This window comes from Trichosurus vulpecula, chromosome 4 (genome assembly GCF_011100635.1).
Source record: "Trichosurus vulpecula isolate mTriVul1 chromosome 4, mTriVul1.pri, whole genome shotgun sequence".
Lineage (NCBI taxonomy): Eukaryota > Metazoa > Chordata > Mammalia > Diprotodontia > Phalangeridae > Trichosurus > Trichosurus vulpecula.
Window position 1 is genome coordinate 107,060,094 of NC_050576.1, and position 20,832 is coordinate 107,080,925.

A 20,832-nucleotide genomic window follows, 5' to 3' on the forward strand; every position below is an offset into this window, starting at 1 on the left:
GCATTTGGGCATGTTTGTATATGTATGTATTTACTGACCATAATCATTGACTGTACTTTAATGTTTACAAAAATTTCCCATTTGAGCCTCCAGACATCTTTGTGGGGTAGATAATGCAAATATGACTATCCCCCTTCTTTTTTGCATTTTTGATTTAGACCTCTGAACTATCTGGTATAGACAATCCCAGAGGTGGAAACTCCTTGTAACTTACAGCTCTAGAGAGTTGTCTGAGATACTGAGAAATCATATGACTTACTTAGACTCACTGGGTCACCCAGCCAGTTTGTGTAGGGGTGGGACTCGAACCCAGATCTTCTTGACTCTAAAGCTAGCCTTCTACCCACTTTTCCATCTTGTCTTTCACCCTTAGGTGAAATGGAGAGAGCTCAGCAAGGTTAAGTGATTTGCCTAAGGTCACACAGCTAATAAATGTTCAGAGACAGGGATTGGAACTTGGGTCCTGTGATGCCTGAGTCCAGTGCTTGCTTCCCCCAGTATTTCATGCCTCTAATGGTGTCTCTGTGTGTGGCCAGTGTGGGAAGCCAGCCTGGAGGGGGAGAGGTGGGGCTGCAGTCTCCCATGGCTCTCAGTCCCCTGAGAGTCTCATTTGAGACCCTCCTTTTGTTCCCCTTCAGGATGTCAGCAAACGGCTCTCCCTGCCCATGGACATCCGCCTGCCACCCGAATTCTTACGGAAGCTTCAGCTGGAGAGCCCGGAGCTGCCCAAGCCTCTCAGCAGAATGTCCCGCCGGGCATCCCTAGTGAGTCCCTCCACAGAGGGTGAGGAGGGGTGGAACACCCCACGAGACCCCAGAGAAGGTTCTGCTTACAGCCTGCATTTGTGCCTGTGAGAGAAGTCGGGGGGCCTCTCACTCAGTTGCCTCTTTCTAGCAAAGTGATAGCAAATTCCCTTTCAGGAAACCCTGGCCTCTGGCTCCACCTGCTGGTCAAAGCAGGACAGGCCAATGGTCATCAAAACCCCTTAGGTTTGAAAGATCATTGAGTCCCAGCTTGTGCTAATAAATATTTAACAACAGGCTCTCAGGGTGGGTGGGTGGGCAAGGAGAGTGCATTATTAACATTTTCGCCATCACCTTCAAAGAGTCAACAGAACCACTAGAGAATTTGCCAATTTCTGAGGTGTTAATGCGCACACTGAAAATTTAATAATCAGCTCTAGCTGGTTCAAACTGACTCCAGCTATATAAGTCCATCCTTCTCATTTCTCAGAGAAGAAAACTGAGGCCTAGGGACTTGACCTAGATCACACAGCCAGTTAATAACTAATAGGGGACTAGAAACCACCCAGCCTCTTCTAATATTGAGCTCATGCCCCATCTCCATTCAGCCCCTGAGTCCATTGAACAGCCCAGCTTGGGGGAAGAAGAGCAGGGTTGGAGGGTTGGGGTGAATTAGAGAGGCCCTCAGGGTGCCTTTGCTTTCAGAATCCCTAGCTGTACAATAACTCCCTTGGGGGATGTGGGAAGTTGCATACTGACTTTGGGTTCCTCTCCCACTCTCCTTCCAGGGTAAATGGAGCAGCTCAGGGACCACAGACCAGCTGATAGAATATTAACCTGGGAGCGGGGTTTCCTGGAGGGTCCCTTCCCTGATTCAAAGCTAGAAGGATGACCATGATGACGATGATTTAACAAACATACCAGAATTTATAATCTCTTTGTTAAAATCTTTCCTTCCCTTCCATAGCATCATTTGCTCCCACCATACAATTATAATAATCATAATAATAGGGAGCATTTATATAGCACCTTAATGTTTACAAAGCTCTTTATGTTTCCTCATAACAACCCAGGGAAGTAGGTGCTATTATAATCCCCATTTTACAGATGGGGAAACCGAGGCTGAGAGAGGTTGTCACTTGCAGATTTTCCTGACTCCAAATCTAGCACTCTATCCCACCATACAGCTTAGGGTGGCTCATTCCCTCCCCTGCTGAAGAAAGAACATGAGGGTAGAGATGTTAGTGAAGGAGTGGAGTTTGTGTGAGGTTAGTGGGAGCACCCAGGACAAAATCAATGATAACTGGTGGGTGGGGCATACCTACAGGATGATCTCAATCTCTCTCTCCCTCTCTCTCTCTCTCTCTCTTTCTCTCACTTTCTCTCTTTCTGTCTCTCCCTCTCTCCAGTCAGATATCGGCTTTGGGAAACTGGAAACTTACGTGAAACTGGACAAGTTAGGTGAGGTAAGAGACATTGAAAGGAACTGGGCAGTGCTTGGAGGTTTGGCGGGGAACCTTCCAGGACAGGGACTTGATTAACCTGCCCTTGTCTCTAAGAAGGGGCATCACTCATTAAGGGCTGAGCCTTTGGGAGTCTGGCAAGGCCTCCGACAGGATCTGAAGTATGTGAGGTCCACCTTCCAAGTTCAGACCTAAGACTTGGTTTTTAATTCATTTTAAAATTCACGTTAGTTTTTCATTTGCTATTACCTTCACTCCTTAATTACCATCATCCTTCTCCCGGGTAACCATCCCCTATAACTGCATATCCATTTTCCCAGGCTTCTCTGTATTCATCATAGTTATTATTTCTTATAGGGCAATAATATTCCAACTGGTACTATAATTTGTTTCCCCAATCACTGAGTATCTACTTTGTTTCCAGTATTTTGCTATTACAAAAAGTACCACTATAAATATTTTGGTGTATAGAGGGTCTTTCTTTTTGTCTCTGCTCTCCTTGGGGTATATGTCTAGCAAAAGAGATCTTGACTTTAAAAAAGAAAACTTGCCCTATCTGACAATGCCTGACTTGGTACCTGTGGCCCAGCTGGGGCCCAAACCCTTGTATCCTGTGGGTTTGTTTTCCATGGTCCTGGAGGTAAAGCATGGAAAGAGGGAGCTATGAGTTCTAAGCCAGTGTCACAGCCTGCTGGGCAGGAAGGACAAGGACCTGAATGTGCCTTGGTTGTTTCCAGGGCACCTATGCCACCGTCTTCAAAGGGCGAAGCAAACTCACTGAAAACCTGGTGGCGCTGAAGGAGATCCGCCTGGAGCATGAGGAGGGTGCTCCTTGCACCGCCATCCGGGAGGGTATAAGCATCTGGGGCTAGATGCCTCACCTTATCACCAGGGCCCCTCCTGAGACCTCTCACCCCCAGGACTTGATGATATGCCACTTTGTGACATAGGAGGGACATCTGTGGTGGTGGGAGAGTAAGAGTTGGCATCGTGCCCCCAAAAGAAGGTGGGAGTAATGGGGTGGTTGAGTCCTGAAACAGTAAGGATTTTCTAAGCCCAGGGAAGATCCCAGGGTGGCATGGGGCCTGGAGGACCCAAATGTGCTCATCTCCCTACAGTGTCACTGCTGAAAAACCTGAAACATGCCAACATTGTAACCTTGCATGACCTGATCCACACAGAACGATCCCTCACCCTTGTCTTTGAGTACCTGGTGAGACAGAACTGCGTCTTGTGGGAGGGAGGAGGAGGGAGGAAGGAAGGATGGGGGGAGGAGGGAAGGAAAGAGAAAGAAGGGAGTTAGGAAAGAAAGGAGAAAAGGAGGAAGGGAGGAAGGAAAGATGGGAGGAGGGAAGGAGGGAAAGAAAGAAGGGAGGAAGGAAAAAGGGAGGGAGGAAAGAAGGAAGGAAGAAAGGGAGAGCAAGAAGGAGGAGGGATAGAAAGAAGGAAAGCAGGGAGGGAAGGAGGCAGGGGGGAGGGAGGAGGGAAGGAAAGAAAGAAGGAAGAAATTTTCTCCCTTCATAGACCCCCACCCCTGCCTCTCACCTCTTGGGTGACCTTGGCTGAGAGACACTTTAATCTTTAGCTCTGCAGGATCTCACATCCTCCAGACTATAGAATGAGGGGATGGGATTGGAGATGAGGCAGGGCCAGGACCCAGTATTCCAGCCCCCTCCCTGACTAGGCTCTGCCTGGCTAAGGCCTTCCACCCTGGAGCTTGGGGTGCCAGGGTCCTTCTGACGGTTGTGGAGTGGGTACAAGCCGGGTGCTGTGTTCTAGGACAGCGACTTGAAGCACTACTTGGACCACTGCGGGAACCTCATGAGCATGCACAATGTCAAGGTGAGGACACTGCTGGCTAACCCCAGGCCTACACCTCACCAAAGCAGGCCTCAAGGGAAGGCAGCAGCAACCTCCAATCAGTACTTAGCCTGACACATACAAGAGATGCACCTACAAAGACTGACTTTTCTGAGTTTTAAAAAATTTGATATATTTTGTTTCGATTTAGATGTCAAACCCAACAGACACCCAAACACCCCTTCCACAGAGTACGAACAGCTGGGCAATAGAGTGATTGCACCTGCTTGAATCTGCCACTCTCCCTTTGGTAGTTTCACATCTATTAATAATTCCATTAATTTTCTTCATTAAATATTTATTCATGGCTTTTGTTTGTCAGTCCTTTCCGGACATACCCAGTTACCCTTGTTCCATACCCAGTTACCCTCATAACAAAGAAAGCCAGTTAAGCACAATTATGGTCCTTGCGTTTTGCTTGATGGTATATGCAGCATTCTGCACCTGTCATCTCCCACCTCTTTACTGACAGGAAGGAGCTGCCTCTCTTTATCTCTTCTCCAAGACTGGCCATTACAGTCACTCAGCCTTTGGCTTCACTTCCGTTATTACAGTCACTGTGAATATGTTATTCTGGTTCCTTGGTCATAAATTCATTCAAATCTTCCCTAAAAGACAGACTTTTTTTTTCAATTTTTTAAAATTAAATTTTTTTTTTTAGCTTACAACACTCAGTTCCCCAAGTTCTTGAGTTCCAAATTTTCTTCCCCTCCCTCTCCTCCCTCCTCCCACCCAAGACAGCATGTGATCTGATATAGGTTCTACAGATACCTTCATATTAAACTTATTTTCCCAATAATCAGGTTGTAAAAAAGAATTATAACCCATGAAATGAACCATGAGAAAGATGTAAAAAAACCAACAATAAAATAAAATAAAGGAGAGAGAGAGCAAATAGTTGGCTTCAATCTGCATTCAGACTCCGCAGTTCTTTCTCTGAATGTGCATAGCTTTTTCCATCATGAGTCTTTTGGAGCTGTCTTAGAACCTTGCATTGTTGAGAAGAGCCAAGTCTATCAGAGTTAGTCATCACAGAAGCAATGTGTCTGTGGTTGTGTACAGTGTTTTCCTGGTTCTGTTCCCTTCACTCATCATCAGATCATATAAAGACTCCAGGTAAAAGACAGACTTTTAAAAACAAGCCAATACAGTATACCAGAGCTTATAAATCCAAATGAGTGCTATGCCCATCAGAGCCACCACTCACATTCCAGCTTTGTTCTTGTTGCTTCAACTATTTGGGGAACAGTACTTGGAGCTGCTCGTTGTTCAGTCATGTTTCAGTCATGTCTGACTCTTTGTGACTCAGCAAAGATGCTGGAGTGGTTTGCCATTTCCTCCTCCAGCTCATTTTACAGATAAGGAAACTGAGGCAAGCAGAGTTAAGTGACTTGCCCAAGGTCACACAGCTAGTAAGTGTCTGAGGCCGGATTTGACCTCAAGAAGAGGAATCTTCTTGATTCCAGGGCCTGTACTCTATGCACTGCGCCACCTAGCAGCCCTCCTAGTGATAGTAAGTAACATTTATCTGCACACATTTAAGGTTTACAGAGCCCTTAGTACGCCTTCTTCTCAAACTCTCACAGCAACTCTAGGTGTAGGTAATACAGGGATTAGGATGCCACTTTTGCACGTGAAAAAATGGGAGCTAGCAGAAGCCCAAGCTCACGGCTAACCATTGTCAGAAAGAGGATTTGAACCCTGGCCTTCCTGTCCCCAAGCACTCTTCTCATTTGCCAGGCTCTTACATACACAAAACAGAACAGGAAAAAAAATGGTCTATGGATTTGTAGTCATAGCTCATTCTGGACAGAAACAAATTTTGGACGCCCAGCAAGATTACTTACCCTATTCACAATACCTGGGTGTCTGGGTGGTGCAGACGTCCTGGGCCTGGAGTCAGGAATATCTGAGTTCATATTAGACACCAGCTGCGTGACCTTGGGTAAGTCACGTAACCTCTGCCTCAGTTTCCTTAACTGTAAAATAGAATAATAACAGCACCTAACTCCCTGGTTATTGTGAGGATCGAATGAGGTAATATTTGTAAAGCCTTTCCACAGTGCCTGGCACGCAGTAGGTGCCATGTACATGCTTATTGTTGTTATTGCTATCCTTACCACTCAACCTGGCGCTGCATGAGTTTTTACTTTTTCCTTTTCTTCTGAGAGAGAGAAAAAACCGTCCTTCAGAATAGAAAGATTGGCTGCTACTGGATATATTCAAAGGAACATGCTGAAAGGGAGTCCCAAGGACTTTCTGAAGAGAGTGCAGCAAGAGCCAGAACTTTGAAATGAACTGGCAGCCTCTTGAGGGGACTCTTGTGAAAGAGGCATCCTTCACTTGGTAGATAGGTTTTTGTGTGTTTAGTTAGGATGAGGTTTTCTTTTTAAGCATCTGGCCTCTTGCCTTGTACATTTCCACCCATGCTCTCAGACATTCGTCTGCCCCCTCCTGGTCTGATCTGGAGAAGCAGCACGGTCAAGAGTTGTACTTGGAGTCAGCACAACCTGGGTTCAGCCTCAGATGCTTACTGCCTGCGTGACCCTGGGCAAGTCACACAGCTCTTCTGCAAAATGTGGATAATGATGACTGCCATGCTTAATTTACAGGGTTGTTGTCAGGATCAAACAATAAGAATCATAATGGCTAGCAACTAAAGGATGCTTTAGCGTTTGCAAAGCTTAGCGTGTCTCCTGGCACACTGTTAGAACTTGACGGCTCCTTGCCAGATGCCTGCCTGCCTGCCAGATCCTTGTCGTAGGCTATCTCATTCGATCCTTACAAGGACCCTGGGAGCTAGGCGCTATTATTATCATCCCCATTTCACAGATTTAGGAAGTTGAGGCTGGTGAAGGTAAAGTGACTTCTTCAGAGTCACAGAGCTAGTGCCTGAGGCAGGATTCAAATTCAGGTCTTTCTGACTCTAGACCCAACACTCAATCTACCCACTGTTTCCCCTGAGGGGCTCAAGTCAGATTTTTGTATAAATAGTGCTTTGCAAACCTTAAATCTCTATATAAATGTCAGCCAGGAGGAAGAGGAAGAGGGTGATACCCTACAAGAAACTCTCTTCACCTCTGCACATTCTGGTGGCACTGGTACTGTAGCTCCCAAAGACAGCTCCCCTTCCCAGCCTTGACCATTGCAGAAAACACCCCAGAGCCAGCATGGGGATCCCAGACAGAGGGTGGATGAGAGGCCAGCTGGTTTCTCCTAGGGTTTATGTTTTTTTCCTTCTCTTCACACCCGTCTAAGGACACTGTGTAACTCACTTTCCCCCAGAGACTGCTGAGCTAGCCAGACTGGACTTTTATAATGCTCTCCTCCCATCCCCTCCCCTCTCCAGGTCTTCATGTTCCAGCTGCTCCGGGGTCTCTCCTATTGCCACAGACGGAAGATCCTCCACAGGGACCTGAAGCCCCAGAATTTGCTCATCAACGAGAAGGGAGAGCTAAAACTGGCAGACTTCGGTGAGGGCAAGGAGCCAGCCAGGGTGAGGGGACAGGTCCCCCGTGGCCTTGGTCCAGGCTAGGGGTACATACGGCCCCATCTCCTCTCCCATGTGGCAGCATGGGGGTGGGGAACGCAGGCACAGCACAGGGTGTCTCCATCAGACAGACAGTTTAGTTACACCTTTGTCCCCAGGCCTGGCCCGGGCCAAGTCAGTGCCCACCAAGACGTACTCCAATGAAGTAGTGACCCTTTGGTACCGGCCCCCTGATGTCCTGCTGGGCTCCACGGAGTACTCTACTCCCATCGATATGTGGTAAGTGACAGTAGGAAGGAAGAAGGGGAAGGGGCCTCCAGGGGTCTGGTGGGGGAAGCCTCAATTTGTGCTGTTATTATCTCCATTTTAAATAGGGAGACTGAGGCAGACAGAGGCTAAGTGACTTGCCCAGGGTCACACAGCTAGTAAGTATCTAAGGCTGGATTTGAACTCTGATCTTCCTGACTCCAGACCCAGCGCTCTCTCCATTGTTCCACTAGCCTCCTCTGTTCTTAGAGAATGCTGGGGCATTTAGAAGATGTGACTTGCTCAGGGTCACACAGTCAGTACGTGTCCGAACCCAGATTACAGAATCAATTGGAAGGGACCAACAAGGGCATCTAAATCCACATTCCCTTTTAACAGATGAAGAAACTGAGGCTTAGAGGTTAAAAGACTTACCTGGAGGGTTACACAAATAGTAAGAAGCAGAGTCAGGATTTGAATTCAGGGCCTTCCTGGTTTCAAGTCCAGCACTCTATCCATTAGGTCTTTCTGTCTCTCACCTAATGAGCTTATGCACTCAATGAATCTATCCCCAAGCATTTTAAAAGCATTTACTATGTGTCAGGTCTCATGGTGATACAAAGCAAAGACAAAAACAATCCCTGACCTCAAGGAATGTACATTCTAATGGAGGAGCCAACCTAGGCATACAAGATATTAGAATATAGAGTAGATGAATAGATGGAGGGGAAGGCACTAGCAGCTGGGGAGGTGTCTGGGGACCAGGGAAGGCATAAGGTGGCATTTAAGCTAAGTCTTGAAGGAAACCATATATATACATATAAGGCAGAGGGGAGGAGGGAAAGCATTGCAGGCATGGGAGACAACCAGGGAAAAGGCATCAAGATGGCACGTGGAGCAGCTAATATGGCTGAATCATAGCATCCATGGAGGGAAGAGAAGGGCAAGAAGATTGGAAAGGTAGGGAGGGGTCAGGTTATGAGCAGCTTTAAAAGCCAAACAGAGGTTTTATATTTGATCTCCAGATAATAGGGAGCCACTGAAATTTATTTGGTAGGATGGTGAGGGAGTGGGGAGGAGAGAGGGTAGCGGGGTCAGACCTGTACTTTTTGGAAAATTATTTTGGCAGCTGTATAGAGGATATAATGGAGTGGGGTGAGACTTGAGGCACTAATCAGGAGGCACTGTAGGAGAAAGATGAGGAGGGCCCCCACTTAGGGGTGATGATTGTGTGAGTGGAGAGTAAAGGACACATGTGGAAGTCTGTTATGGCGACAGCAATGACAAGATTTGGCAACTGATTTCATATGTGGAGTAAGAATGAGGAGTCCAGGATAAATAACACTGAGGTTGTGAACCTGGGTAACTGGGAAGATGGTGGTCTCAATAGAAGTGGGGACAGTAGAAAGAGGTATGAATCTGAGTGGAATGATGATGAGCTCTGTTCTGGACATGTCGAGCTTGAATTCCTTTTGGATTGCTAGTTGGAAATGTGCAGTTTTGTTCTTTCAGTTGTGTCAGACTCTTTGGATTTTCTCTGTAAAGATCCTGGAGTGGTTTACCATTTCCTTCTCCAGCTCATTTTACAGATGATTGAATTGAAGCAAATCGGGTCAAGTGACTTCCCCAGGGTCACCCAACTAGTAATGGTCAGTTCATTCATGACTCAGGAGGGAAATTAGGGCTAAATATGTAGGTCTACAGGAGGAATCATCTGCATAGAGGTCATAATTGAATCCATGGGAGCTGATGGGATCACCAAGTGAGAGAGCAGAGAAAGAGAAAGGAAGAGGGCTTGGGACAGAGACTTGAGGGATACCCAACGGTTAATGAGAATGACACAGATGAAGAACCAGCAAAGAGAACTAACAAAGAGACTCAGACAGGCCAAAACAGAACCAAGAGAGAGAGGACAGAGTCATGAAACCCCAAAGAGGAGAGAAAATCCGGGAAGAGTTATTGGCCAACAGTGTCAGATGCTGCAGAGAGGTCAAGCAGGATGAGGACTGAGAAGAGGCCTTTAGATTTGGTAATTAAGGGTAATTTTCATTCAGAGCAAGTTCATTTGAATGATGAGGACTGAACCCAGGTTGCAGAAAGTCTAGAAGAGAGTGGGGGAATCAAAAATGGACACCCTAAGGAGAGATGACTTTTTCAAGGAGTTTAGATGAAAAAGAGAGGAGAGATAGAGGATAATAGCTGTAGGGGATGATAGCATCTTGGAAGAGTTTAGGATAGGCCTCAGGATGGGTCTATTTGTCATCAGCATGGAAGAAACCCAGTAGGTAAGGAGGGATTAAAGATTAGAGAAAGAATGGTCTGGTGGCAAAGATTGGAAGGGAGGATACAGAGTTGACCTTGGCCATGGGAAGAGTCACCTCTTCATCAGAGACTGGAGTAAAGGAGGAGAAGGTGGGGGATGATGTCAGAAAGATGTGATATGAGGAGAAGGGGAGAAGATGAAGCTCTGGGAGAATGGCCTGTGTTTTTTCATTGAAGTATGAGGTAAGAGGGTGGAGTTAAGAAGACCCATGGAAAGCTTGAGAAGAGAAGGTTTAGAACAGCCACTGTGATGAGTGGGCTATTAAAAAAAATATGTCAATGGTTTATCCTTTTTACTACAGGCAGGCCAGATTTAGGAATTAGGATCCAAGATTTAGAGCTGGGAGGGATCTTAAAGGCTCTCTAGTCCAATGCCATCATTTTACAGATGGGTAAATTAGGCAGAGTTATTAAATGACTTGCCTAAAGTCATGCAGGTAATAAATATCAGAAGGAGACTATAAGCCCCCTGAGGGGAAGAACTGTGTTTTAGCTAAACTCCGTATCTCGTATCTCACTCTCCTCCCACTCTAAGCATTGAGCACAAGGGAAGAGGACTACACAAAATTGGTGCTTAATAAAAAGACTGTTGAAGGAACTCATCTCTTCTCCCTGGACGCCACACAGCTCCGTCCCACAGGAATCATTTGGTTCAGTGTGGTTTATTGTAGAAAGAATGACCTCTGTGATGGCTTTCCTGCCCTCCCCAAGGAGAAAAGTGGGCTCCATCAGGCCCAGCTCCAGTGACTTCCCTCCCTAACTGTTCCCCACAGGGGTGTGGGCTGCATCCACTACGAGATGGCCACTGGAAGGCCCATCTTCCCTGGCTCCACTGTAAAGGAAGAATTGCACCTTATCTTCCGCCTGCTCGGTGAGTGTCCTGCCTGCTATCTGCCTCTTGCCACCAGAGGGCACCTCAGCCCAGGCCTTCCATGAAGCGTTCAGCTCCCCCAAGCAAAGGGGAGCATCATCGTTGTGGGATCTCACCTCTTAGACCTGGGTCTCCTTCTCAGCAAGATCTCTATAGAATTGGGGGTTCCATAGAGCTATCTATTTTCTACCTCCTGACCCTCTAGTTTGTCTCTGCTTGGGCTGCCTTGGCCCTGCCCTCTCCCCTATGGTTCTCAACCCCCACACCTCTCTTTTCCCATTTCCCCTGCCATGTCATCTCTTTAGGAACCCCCACGGAAGAAACCTGGCCAGGAGTGACATCGCTCCCTGAGTTCCGAGGCTACAACTTTCCCCGGTACAAACCCCAGCCACTCATCAACCACGCTCCCAGGTACCCATGCCAGGCCCTAACTTTCCTTCTATGAGATGATAGAGCAACACATAAATAGATAACATATTTGTTATGTGCTTCCTATGTGCCAAAGACTGTGATAAGCATTGAGGATGAAAATGCAAGAAAGCAATACAGTCCTTGCCATCAAAGAGCTTATATTCTGATGCAGGAAGATTACTGTAAGATAGGTAGAAACTGAGTCCAATTAAACTATTATGCTATAGCTGGAAATTAGACTCAAGTATCTTCATCCTCCCCCAGCATATATAACTTTTGTCGAACAAGAAGGCTTCCGCCAGACGACAGAACAATAGAGAGGCAGATAGATGCTCAATATAAGAAAGAACCTAACAGTCAGCTGGCTAAAAATTGAGGTGGTGAGCTCCCCATCATTGGAGGTCTTCAGACTGGATAACCATATATTGTAGAGGGGATTCACCCCTCAACTGGGGATATAACTTAATGACTTCTGAGGGCCCCTCCCACTCTGCATCTGTGATCCTGGCACTGGGCCATCTCCAGTTGTCCTGATCTATATCTGGCCACTGGACCCAGATGTCTCTGGAGGAAAAAGTGAGGCTGGTGACTTTGCACAGCCCTCCCTCACTTAAATCCAATTCACTGGCAAGTCATGGCATCATCTTCCTGATGTCATGGTCCTCTTCGAGAACAAAGGACAAACCACACAACCACACCACAATCAGAATGTGATCCGGGCACCTAGGCGGGTGTGGATATAGTTTGAGCCTTAGATCCCATACCCTCTCCACTGCGATGAGGCTGTACGGTGGGTGGACAGGGCCTCTGCCGGCTCACTCTTCCCCACCTCAGCCTCTGGACATTGTCATGTTACAGGTTGGACACAGATGGCATTGACCTTCTTACCAGTCTCCTCCTGGTGAGTAGCCTCCCGACTTTGGGGTCCAGGAGTAGCAGGCAAGCGAAACCTGAAACTTCAGAGAGCTTGATGGTCCTGTGTTCTTAAACACTGACTCTTTTGGGTGTCATCCTCCTCACTCCATGGATTATCCTCCCTGTCCTCTTGGACCACCAGGATTCAGTATATCTGCCTCCTATGGGTGGCAGCGTGGGGTAGTGGAAAGAACTCTAAATTTGGGGTCTAGGGACCTGATCCACTACTTGCTGCCATAGACAAGCCTTTTTTTCCCCTCCAGGCCTTCCTTACCTATAAAACAAGGGTATTTAACTCAGTGATCTCTAAGGTCCCTTCAGGCTTTGAATCCTGTGGTCCATGTCCTGGGGGTGAATTCTTTCCCAGAAAATATTTGATCCCATCTGTCCCCTTTCTCTGGGTACATTGAGGCCTTTCCACCTTTGTCGCTGCTGCTCCCCAGTTGCCAGGCTTCCCAACATTCCAGGTCCTCTCATATCTCTGACCCTTTGCTTTTCAGTATGAAGCCAAGAGCCGGATATCAGCAGAGGAAGCCCTGAGACACCCTTACTTTGGTTCCCTGGGGGAGCGTGTGCATCAACTCCCTGACAGTAAGTGGGTCTAGAGAAGTCAGCGTGGCAGATTGAACGGGGCACTGGGCTTTTAGTCAGGAAAACTTGGATTCAAATATTGTCTCAGATACTTACTGACTGTGTGACCCTAAGCAAGTCATTTAACTACTCTGTGCCTCAGTTTCCTCTGACACTAAATTCATGATCTTACAAGGGCCTACAGGGCTCTATGTCAGGAGTCCGGATGTTATTGTGGAAAAGGCAATGGACTGGACTCCAAAAGTTCAATTCATTCCATCACTAACTATGGGATCTCCAGCAAGTCACTTTCCTTTTCTGGGCCTGTTTCTCTCATTGTAAAATGTAAGGAATGGACTCAGATTGTCTGATGTCCTTTCTCTTTAAAAAAAAATTATCTAATTTCTAATGATCAGTTAGTCAACAAGTGTTTATTAAATGCCTACTGTGTGCCAGATGTCCTAAGCTCTGATATTGATGCCTCTTGTTTTTCACATTGCATTCACTTTCAAATAAAGTCCCTCCTCTCCTCCTCTTTGTAAACAAAGCTTTCTTTTTTAAAGAAAGAAAAAATGCAGGTCAACATGTCTAACCGATACATTTCAGTATATGCAAAATGCCATACCTGTAGACCCTCATCTCTGTAAGGAAGGGCGGAAAGTACATTTTTTTCAACCTTTCTCCAGGGTCTTCAGTTTACTTTGTTTTGTTTCTGGAGGGGGAGGAATTTGACGGGAGGGGTGGGGAAGGTGAAGTCTGGGGAAATCTGCCCTGGGTTTTCCTAGGGAATTCCTGCACTCAACTGGGGTTCTCAGATTTCTTTTTGTGTGTGCTAACAGCACAGTTTTCCCCGCCATTGAAGAATGATGGCCCCATACATTTAAATTGACAATATTAAAGGAGAGTCTGACTGACATGACATTCCTTTTAACGAGGGCAGACTTTTTTGTTTGGTTCTTTGTGAATTCTAGGTCATTTAAGACAAGCGGGCACATGCAGTAGACAATTTTGGTTGGTTTTGCAAATTTGACTCTTGCCGTCCTACACATGCTGGATGAGAAAAATGTAATTAAGTAAAACTGTAAAGTTTCTTTTATCTGGGATCACCAGACACACAAGGTTCTGAAGTGCATCCTTGGAGAAGCACTGTCTTACAGAGACGCCAAAGGGTATGGCAGGGGCGGGTACTAGGGGGCTAAGTGACTTGCCCAGGGACTCGCTATGTGTCCGAGGTCAGACCTGACCCTGAGTCTGAGCCCAGCCCTCTAGTCCCTACACTACACCCGCCCTCTTCTCTGTGCTTTTAAATTTTTATTCATTATGAATTTAACTCTAAACAGTAATAAAAACAATTGACTTCCATTTGAAATTCTTTGAAATTTAAAAAAAGTGACCATAATCATACAAATCTGTAACAACTTCTGAAGTCCTTTTTCCTGTCTTGTCTCTTTCCATTGTCTCTTTCTTTTCCCCTAAAGTTTGTTTCTCTTTTCCTTTTCTGTAGCTGGTGTATGTGCTTGCCAGTTTTGTGTCCTTTGTTTACTATTTTTTCTACATAAATCTTTCCTTATTTCTGGGGGGTGGGCAGGGCAGGCAATCAGGGTTAAGTGACTTGCCCAGGGTCACACAACCAGTAAGTATGAACTCAGGTCCTGCTGACTTCAGGGCTGGTGCTCTATCCACTGTGCCACCTAGCTTCCCCATCATATTCATTTATAGTTTTCCAAGCAGTCATTCTTTGTTGTGTTTGAGTTCAGCCTTCCCTTTCTGAGAGGAATCATCCCATAGCTCACATTCACATTCACCTTTCCCTCTCCCCATCCACAAAATCCTTTACACTAAGACCCTGGATGTGGGCAGGGCCATCTCTGGCCTTGTGAGACAGACCACTTGTGCCCTGCTCCTCTGTATCCTGGCTTCTTGCCACCCTCTCTCCAGCCCCTGGAGCTTGACCAGCCTGGTTGATGAAGATTCCTTAAAGGTGAATGCCCCTGTTTCCAGCCTGACTGGCCAAGCTGGGAGATGAGGCAAGAGGGATGTGTAGGATACTTCCATCAGTGAGCCCAGGCATTTCCGTATCCCTTCCCCACCCTCAACTTCACTGTCCTCATTTGCAAAGTGAAAGAGTCAGACCAGATCTCTAAAGGCAATTCTAGTCCTAGATTTGTGAAGTAGTGAACTGTCTACATGCTGTAAGCTCCCTGAAGGGCAGGATTCTCACATTTAGGTGCCTACTATAGCTCCCAGCACATAGTAGGTGCTTAGTAACCACTCATTGACTAGGTGATTGGTGGAGTGAAGGGTGAGGCATAGAGCCAGTTGATGTAGGAGGGGCTAGAGGTAGAAACAGACTTAGGTGTCCGCTAGAAGCAGAACTAGGGATGTTTTCTGGTCTAGCCAGCTTTGTGAGACTGACCACCTGTACTCTAGGCAGCTAGGTAGTACCATAGTGCATGGAGCTCTGGTTTTGGAGTCAGGAAGACCTGAGTTCAGGTCACTTAATATCTGTTTGCTTCAGTTTCTTCATTGGCAAAATTGGGATAATGATGGCACCTATCTACCAGGATTGTTGTGAGGTTCAAATCAGATAATATTGGCCAATTACTCAGTGCAGTGCCTGGCATACAGTAGGTGCTGTATAAATGTTAATTGTCTTCCCTCTCTTCTTGTTCCTCCCATCCCTCTTCTGCCTCTTGTCACCCCACAGCTGCCTCCATCTTCTCTCTGAAGGAAATTCAGCTCCAGAAGGATCCGGGTTACCGGGGCCTATCCTTCCAGCATTCAGGTAATGTACCTTACTCCTCCTCCAGATCTGCTCCCCACCGGGGAGGCAGTGGTGATCCATGATATATTTCAGTCAACACCTAGTCCTCCGGGAATACTCTGGAGGAAGAGCAGGTCCTGTGTAGGGCCACATCCATCTAATGGTGATTCACAGAGTCCCCTAAACAGTAGCATGTCCAAGATTAAAAGGGATTAGGTTGGTTTCCCTCATCTCATTTCCCAACTCCTTCCTTTCTTTCCACATGCTCATCCTTTCCTCAGTTTCTCTTTGTGCTACACACTAGGTTGAGCTCTCCTCCCCCAACAGTGAGCCCCACACTTTAGGGCTCCCAATCCGATCCTGTCTGACAAGGATGCAATAGACACCTGTGTCAGTACACGCGGGAGCCCCTCTGGATTGCTGGGTTGGGAGACCGCCTTTGGAGGAGATCACTTGATCCTGAGATCTTCTTGGTAGTTTGATCCCCTAAGCCTTCCAGAGAGGTCAATGCCCTTGGGTAGTCCTAGAGCAAATTATCTTCCCTTCCCCTCCTTCATTAAATTGCTTCACTAACAAAGGTCCAATTTGCTGTCAATACCACTTATCCCAGGGTCTAGTTCTCATTCTGAGAAGTAAGTTTTCATTTTTCTGAATCCAGGTTCCTTGCTGATTTCACCTTCTGTTTCTCTCCCCTGTTCTGTCTTTCAGGCCGTGGGAAGAACCGAAGGCAGAGCATCTTCTGAGTTAGTTGTCCCCATCCCCACACCACAGGCCATGAAAGTGATGAGACACACCCAGCACAACTGTCCAAGGCTGGGGTTGGGGACCTAGAGAGGATTGGGGGCCCCAGCGGGATGGGAGGGAAGTCCATTAGCCCTGTTGGCTGCTGGTGTGTCCCCCTCCCCTTCTTTCAAAAAACCTCTCTTGGGGGCTCTGAGCCCTGGCTCCACCCCCAGCTCCTGGGGCTTGAGCACAGTGGTTTGTAAGGCTGTCTTAAAGGTGGGTAACCCAAGCTCCAGCCTGACAGGCCAAGCTAGGAAAAGAGACAAGAGAGGATGTGCCAGGATCCTTCCATCTGTGCTCAGGCTGGGGGAGGATGGAACATCTCAACTGAAGCACTGGCTGGCCCCTATTTCCCATCTGTCCTGGGTTGGAGGCTCCTCTGCACAAAGCCTCTCTGACCAGGCAGATTTGGGCTGATACCCCTGATGTGTAGGTAGGGCCAAGTGTATGCACACCCCTGCTGGCTCATTGGCACCTTCCTTGCCAACCTCTGTGGGAGGCACGGAATAGCTTCCCTTAATCCCTGACAGCTTTGTTTTTTTTATCCCCCTACAGTTAGAGAAAGGGATGTTCTGATCTCCCCAGGACCTCAAAATCCTGGGCACTTGTCTCTGTGCCAAAGGTCCTCATTCCCTAACCCCCACCAGCTTCTCTCTCCAGCCTGGGGCAGGGAAGCTGGTACCCCTAGCCATGACATGAGGGTTTCAGTGCCTGGACATCCCTAAATCCCTTGTCCTCCCTGCCCCATCTCCCCCTTCCACACTGGGCTCTGTTAGCTCTGTCTCCAAGGCTATTTGCTTCCCCCACTTCTGGTAGCCCTGTTACCCTGAATGGTTATAGTGCCCAGTGGCCTCCACTGGATGGCACCTCCCTCTAATACCAAATATAGCAAGAGGCTGGCCTGGTGGTGCCCATTTTCTTCCTGCCCATTCCACCCTAGCCCCACTCAGTTTGAATGGAACTTCCTTAAACTGAAGGATGGGAGAGAGCTTTTTGTTCCCAGGAAATCTTCTTCTTCCACTGACCCTGTCCCCTGTGGGCCATCCTTCACCTTCCTTTCTCAACAGCCCTACCTATATTCAGCATCAGAATATGAGTATCTGATCCTACCTGCCCCCTACCCCATGTCTGCTGACAGGGGTCAGGGTAGGAAGAAACCGGGTTAATCCTGGTCTCTGTGTCCTTTGGAGCCAGGGTCCCTTGTTGGCCATCACCCCTCATTAGCTCCTTCTATCCTGCAATATCTTGGTCTTGCTCCACCTGGCCATAGCACCAAGCCAACTCTGGGTGTGGTGCTGTGTTTAAGCCCCTGACCATCTTCAGTGTAGAAGTCTGCCCCAGGGGATGATCATGTGCAGGGAACAGTTACAGGGCCACTGTGAAAGCCAGAGTCATGGGAAGGAGAAGGATTTCCCTGACCTAGTCTCTATGAAGGGGTCCTGCATCTTCCTTCCAACACCTCCCAGCCACTAAAGTCAATTATGTCCCCCCAAGAGCAGCCTAAACTTCGAACACTAGAAGGGGTAGATAGACCTTGTGCCAGGGATGCGTTATCCTCCTCTCCCCCACCCCAATTCCCTAGTCTAAGTCTTTCATTCTCTGTATCCCTAATTCCAGGGACATACTTTATGTCATCCCACTTCTATGCCTCATGAGGTTTTGAGAACCACCCTCCATGTCCTTGAATTCCCATCACCAACCCCCTGCTCCACCAAAGGACCAACTCCTTTGAGCCATGTTTCTCCTGCCTTGCTTCCCCCCAGAGAGAGGACCTGGGGGCTACCCCTCCCCCCTCCCCCCCGAACTGTACTGTGAACGTCCTGTCTCCTGTGACTCAGTGCAAAGACAGATAATCTATTTAACTCATCTTGTACAAAAAGAAGCTAATGATCCCTTGAAGACGAGGTGATTTTTTAACAGGTTGATTCCAAAGAAAGGGGAAAGGTATGCAAGTGTGTGAGGAGCGTGGGTGGGTGTCAGGGTCTATGCTGGCATTATTATCTTTTTTTACTTTAATGAAGAAAGAGTTTGATTTTTGTTCCCTGACACCTTGACCTGATGTATTATGAATGCAACCAAGCAAAGGGCCAGAAATAAATCATCAAGTCTGAACTGGGTGTGATGGTTTGGGAAACCAGAAGGCAAGAAGCAGTAGGTTCTGGGTCACTGCTCATTGTATGAAGGCCATTCAGTCAGTAGCAATTATGAGTAAGGATTGGGTTAGGACAGGCCCTGGACCTACAGTGAACTTACAGTCTAATGGGGGAGGGGAGACATAGCACACAAATAGCTTATGATACTAGGGAGAGTGGGTCAGAGAAGACCTAAGAGGTCGTTTGAGCTAACCCCTTCATTTTACAGCTGAGGAAAATGGCACCCAGGGGAGGTTAAATGATTTACCCACAATCATACAGGTCATAAGTGTCAGAGGTGGGATTTGAACCCAGGTCCTCAAGACACCAGAACCCAATACTCCTTCCATTATACCATAATGCCTCTCTTTCCTCCAGATATCTGGTATTCACTTCTCTGTTTACCTATAGTCTCTGAACAAATGTTTATTAAGTTTCTACTATGTACAGGGCTGTCTACTAGGTACTGGGGATAGGACAAAAATTAAACAGTGCCTTCATAGAGCTTACATTCTATGCAGGAAAAAAGAACACATAAATATAGGGGGATGTGAGATGACAGAACATGAATAACTGAAGAGATGTGACGCCCCCACTGAACTTTGAAGGATCAGAGCTAGAAGGTACTTTAGAGGTCACCTCACCCAACCCCTTCATCTTACAGATAGGGAACTTTTGACCTAAAGAATAACTTGCCTGAGGTCATGAAGGTATTAAATGGCAGAACTGGAATTTGAACTGAAAGTCCCTGGCTCCAAACCCAGTGTTCTTTCCACTGCCCTAATGCTCTCTCATTGGTAGATGAGAATTCTGAGGGAAGGAGTTGGGGGAAGAAGGAGGAAACTGTTTGACTAAGCAAAAACCCAGAGGTAATAAATGGAATGTTTAGTTTGGGAAATGAGTACAGTTTGGCCAGAACATCACCGAGAAGGAGGTGAGGGTGATGTGAAACGAAGCTAGAAAGGGAGCTAAAGCCAGGTATGGAGCCTCATAAGCCAAGCAAAAGACATTGTAGTTTATCCAAGGAGAGATAGCCATGGAATGTTTTTAAGCCAAGGTGGTTGAGATGGTCACACCTTAGGAAAGTCACTTGCCAGGTGTAGAAGGAGAGGATGAAGAAGGAAGAGCCTGGAAGCAGAGGAGGTATTACGTAGTCACGGGAGCTCTGAGGTCATCTAGTCCAACCCTTACCTGACCAAAGATCCCCTCTCCAAGGGTTCCAGCTTTGGTTTGAAGGGCTCTAGTGAAGGGGAAATACCCCACTTCCTGAGGCAGCCCATTCCGCCTTTGGGTAATTCTATAATTACTCACAAGTAGGTTTGTTGGTTTTTTCCCCCTTGCAAAAGTTCTAAATTTGTATCTTTGTGGTTTCCACCCATTGTTACTAATTATTCCTTCTGGGGCTAAGCAGAACAATATTAATCTCTCTTCCAGGTTTTATGGCTTATTCAAATATTTGGAAATAGTTATCAAGTCTTTGCTATGTCTTCTCAATTAGGAATGTCCCCAGTCAGAAGAATTAAAACCAAACAAGAGACAGGTTCACAGGAGGTAAAAGGGACCATTTTGGTTACATAAGATTTTTAAAACTGCATAAACAAAATCAATGCACCTGAATTAGAAGAGAAGCAGGAAATTGGGTGGAAAACCTTTGTGGCAAGTTTTTCCTGATAAAGGTCTCATTTTTTTTTGCAGGGGGGAAGGCAGGGCAATTGGGGTTAAGTGACTTGCCCAAGGTCACACAGCTAGTAAATGTGTCAAGTGTCTGAGGCCAGATTTGAACTCAGGTCCTCCTGACTCCAGGGCCAGTGCTCTACTCACTGTGCCACCTTGCTGCCCCAAAGGTCTCATTTCTAAGATATATAGGGAACTGAATCAAATTTATAAGAATGAGTCATTCCCCAGTTAATAAATGGTTTTCAGAGGAAGAAATCTAAGTTATCGATGTCCACATGAAAAAAATGCCCTAAATCACTAGAGAAATGCAAATTACAACAATTCTGAGATACCACCACACATCTAGTAGATTGGCTGTTGATAAAAAAAAAAAAAGAAAATGACAAATGTCTTCCTATGATCTTCAAATGGCATGAACTTGAGGCCCTTCCCAGACTTCATTGCCCTCCTTTGTATGCACTCTAGTTCATCCAAGAGTCTTTCCTAAAACATGAAAACAAGAACTGAACACAATATAGATATGGTTATGACCAAGGAAGTGTATAGGCTATTATCTCCCTAGCCCTGGAAACCACATCTCAATGG

The 20,832-nt window shown here is 46.8% G+C and overlaps 1 protein-coding gene across 1 annotated transcript in view; it reads left to right on the plus strand.

Annotated features, from left to right (window-relative positions):
• CDK18 (cyclin dependent kinase 18) overlaps positions 1-18,550 on the plus strand; it is a 49,516-nt gene extending 30,966 nt beyond the window's left edge. The window contains exons 4-16 of the mRNA XM_036756811.1: positions 639-764; positions 2,153-2,209; positions 2,944-3,058; positions 3,325-3,419; positions 3,986-4,048; positions 7,416-7,539; positions 7,715-7,835; positions 10,898-10,995; positions 11,301-11,406; positions 12,265-12,307; positions 12,822-12,912; positions 15,599-15,676; positions 16,364-18,550. Coding sequence (XP_036612706.1) covers positions 639-764; positions 2,153-2,209; positions 2,944-3,058; positions 3,325-3,419; positions 3,986-4,048; positions 7,416-7,539; positions 7,715-7,835; positions 10,898-10,995; positions 11,301-11,406; positions 12,265-12,307; positions 12,822-12,912; positions 15,599-15,676; positions 16,364-16,398 — 1,152 coding nt within the window. The 3' untranslated portion in view covers positions 16,399-18,550. The remainder of the gene's footprint in view (positions 1-638; positions 765-2,152; positions 2,210-2,943; positions 3,059-3,324; positions 3,420-3,985; positions 4,049-7,415; positions 7,540-7,714; positions 7,836-10,897; positions 10,996-11,300; positions 11,407-12,264; positions 12,308-12,821; positions 12,913-15,598; positions 15,677-16,363) is intronic.
• The last annotated feature ends 2,282 nt before the right edge of the window (positions 18,551-20,832 follow it).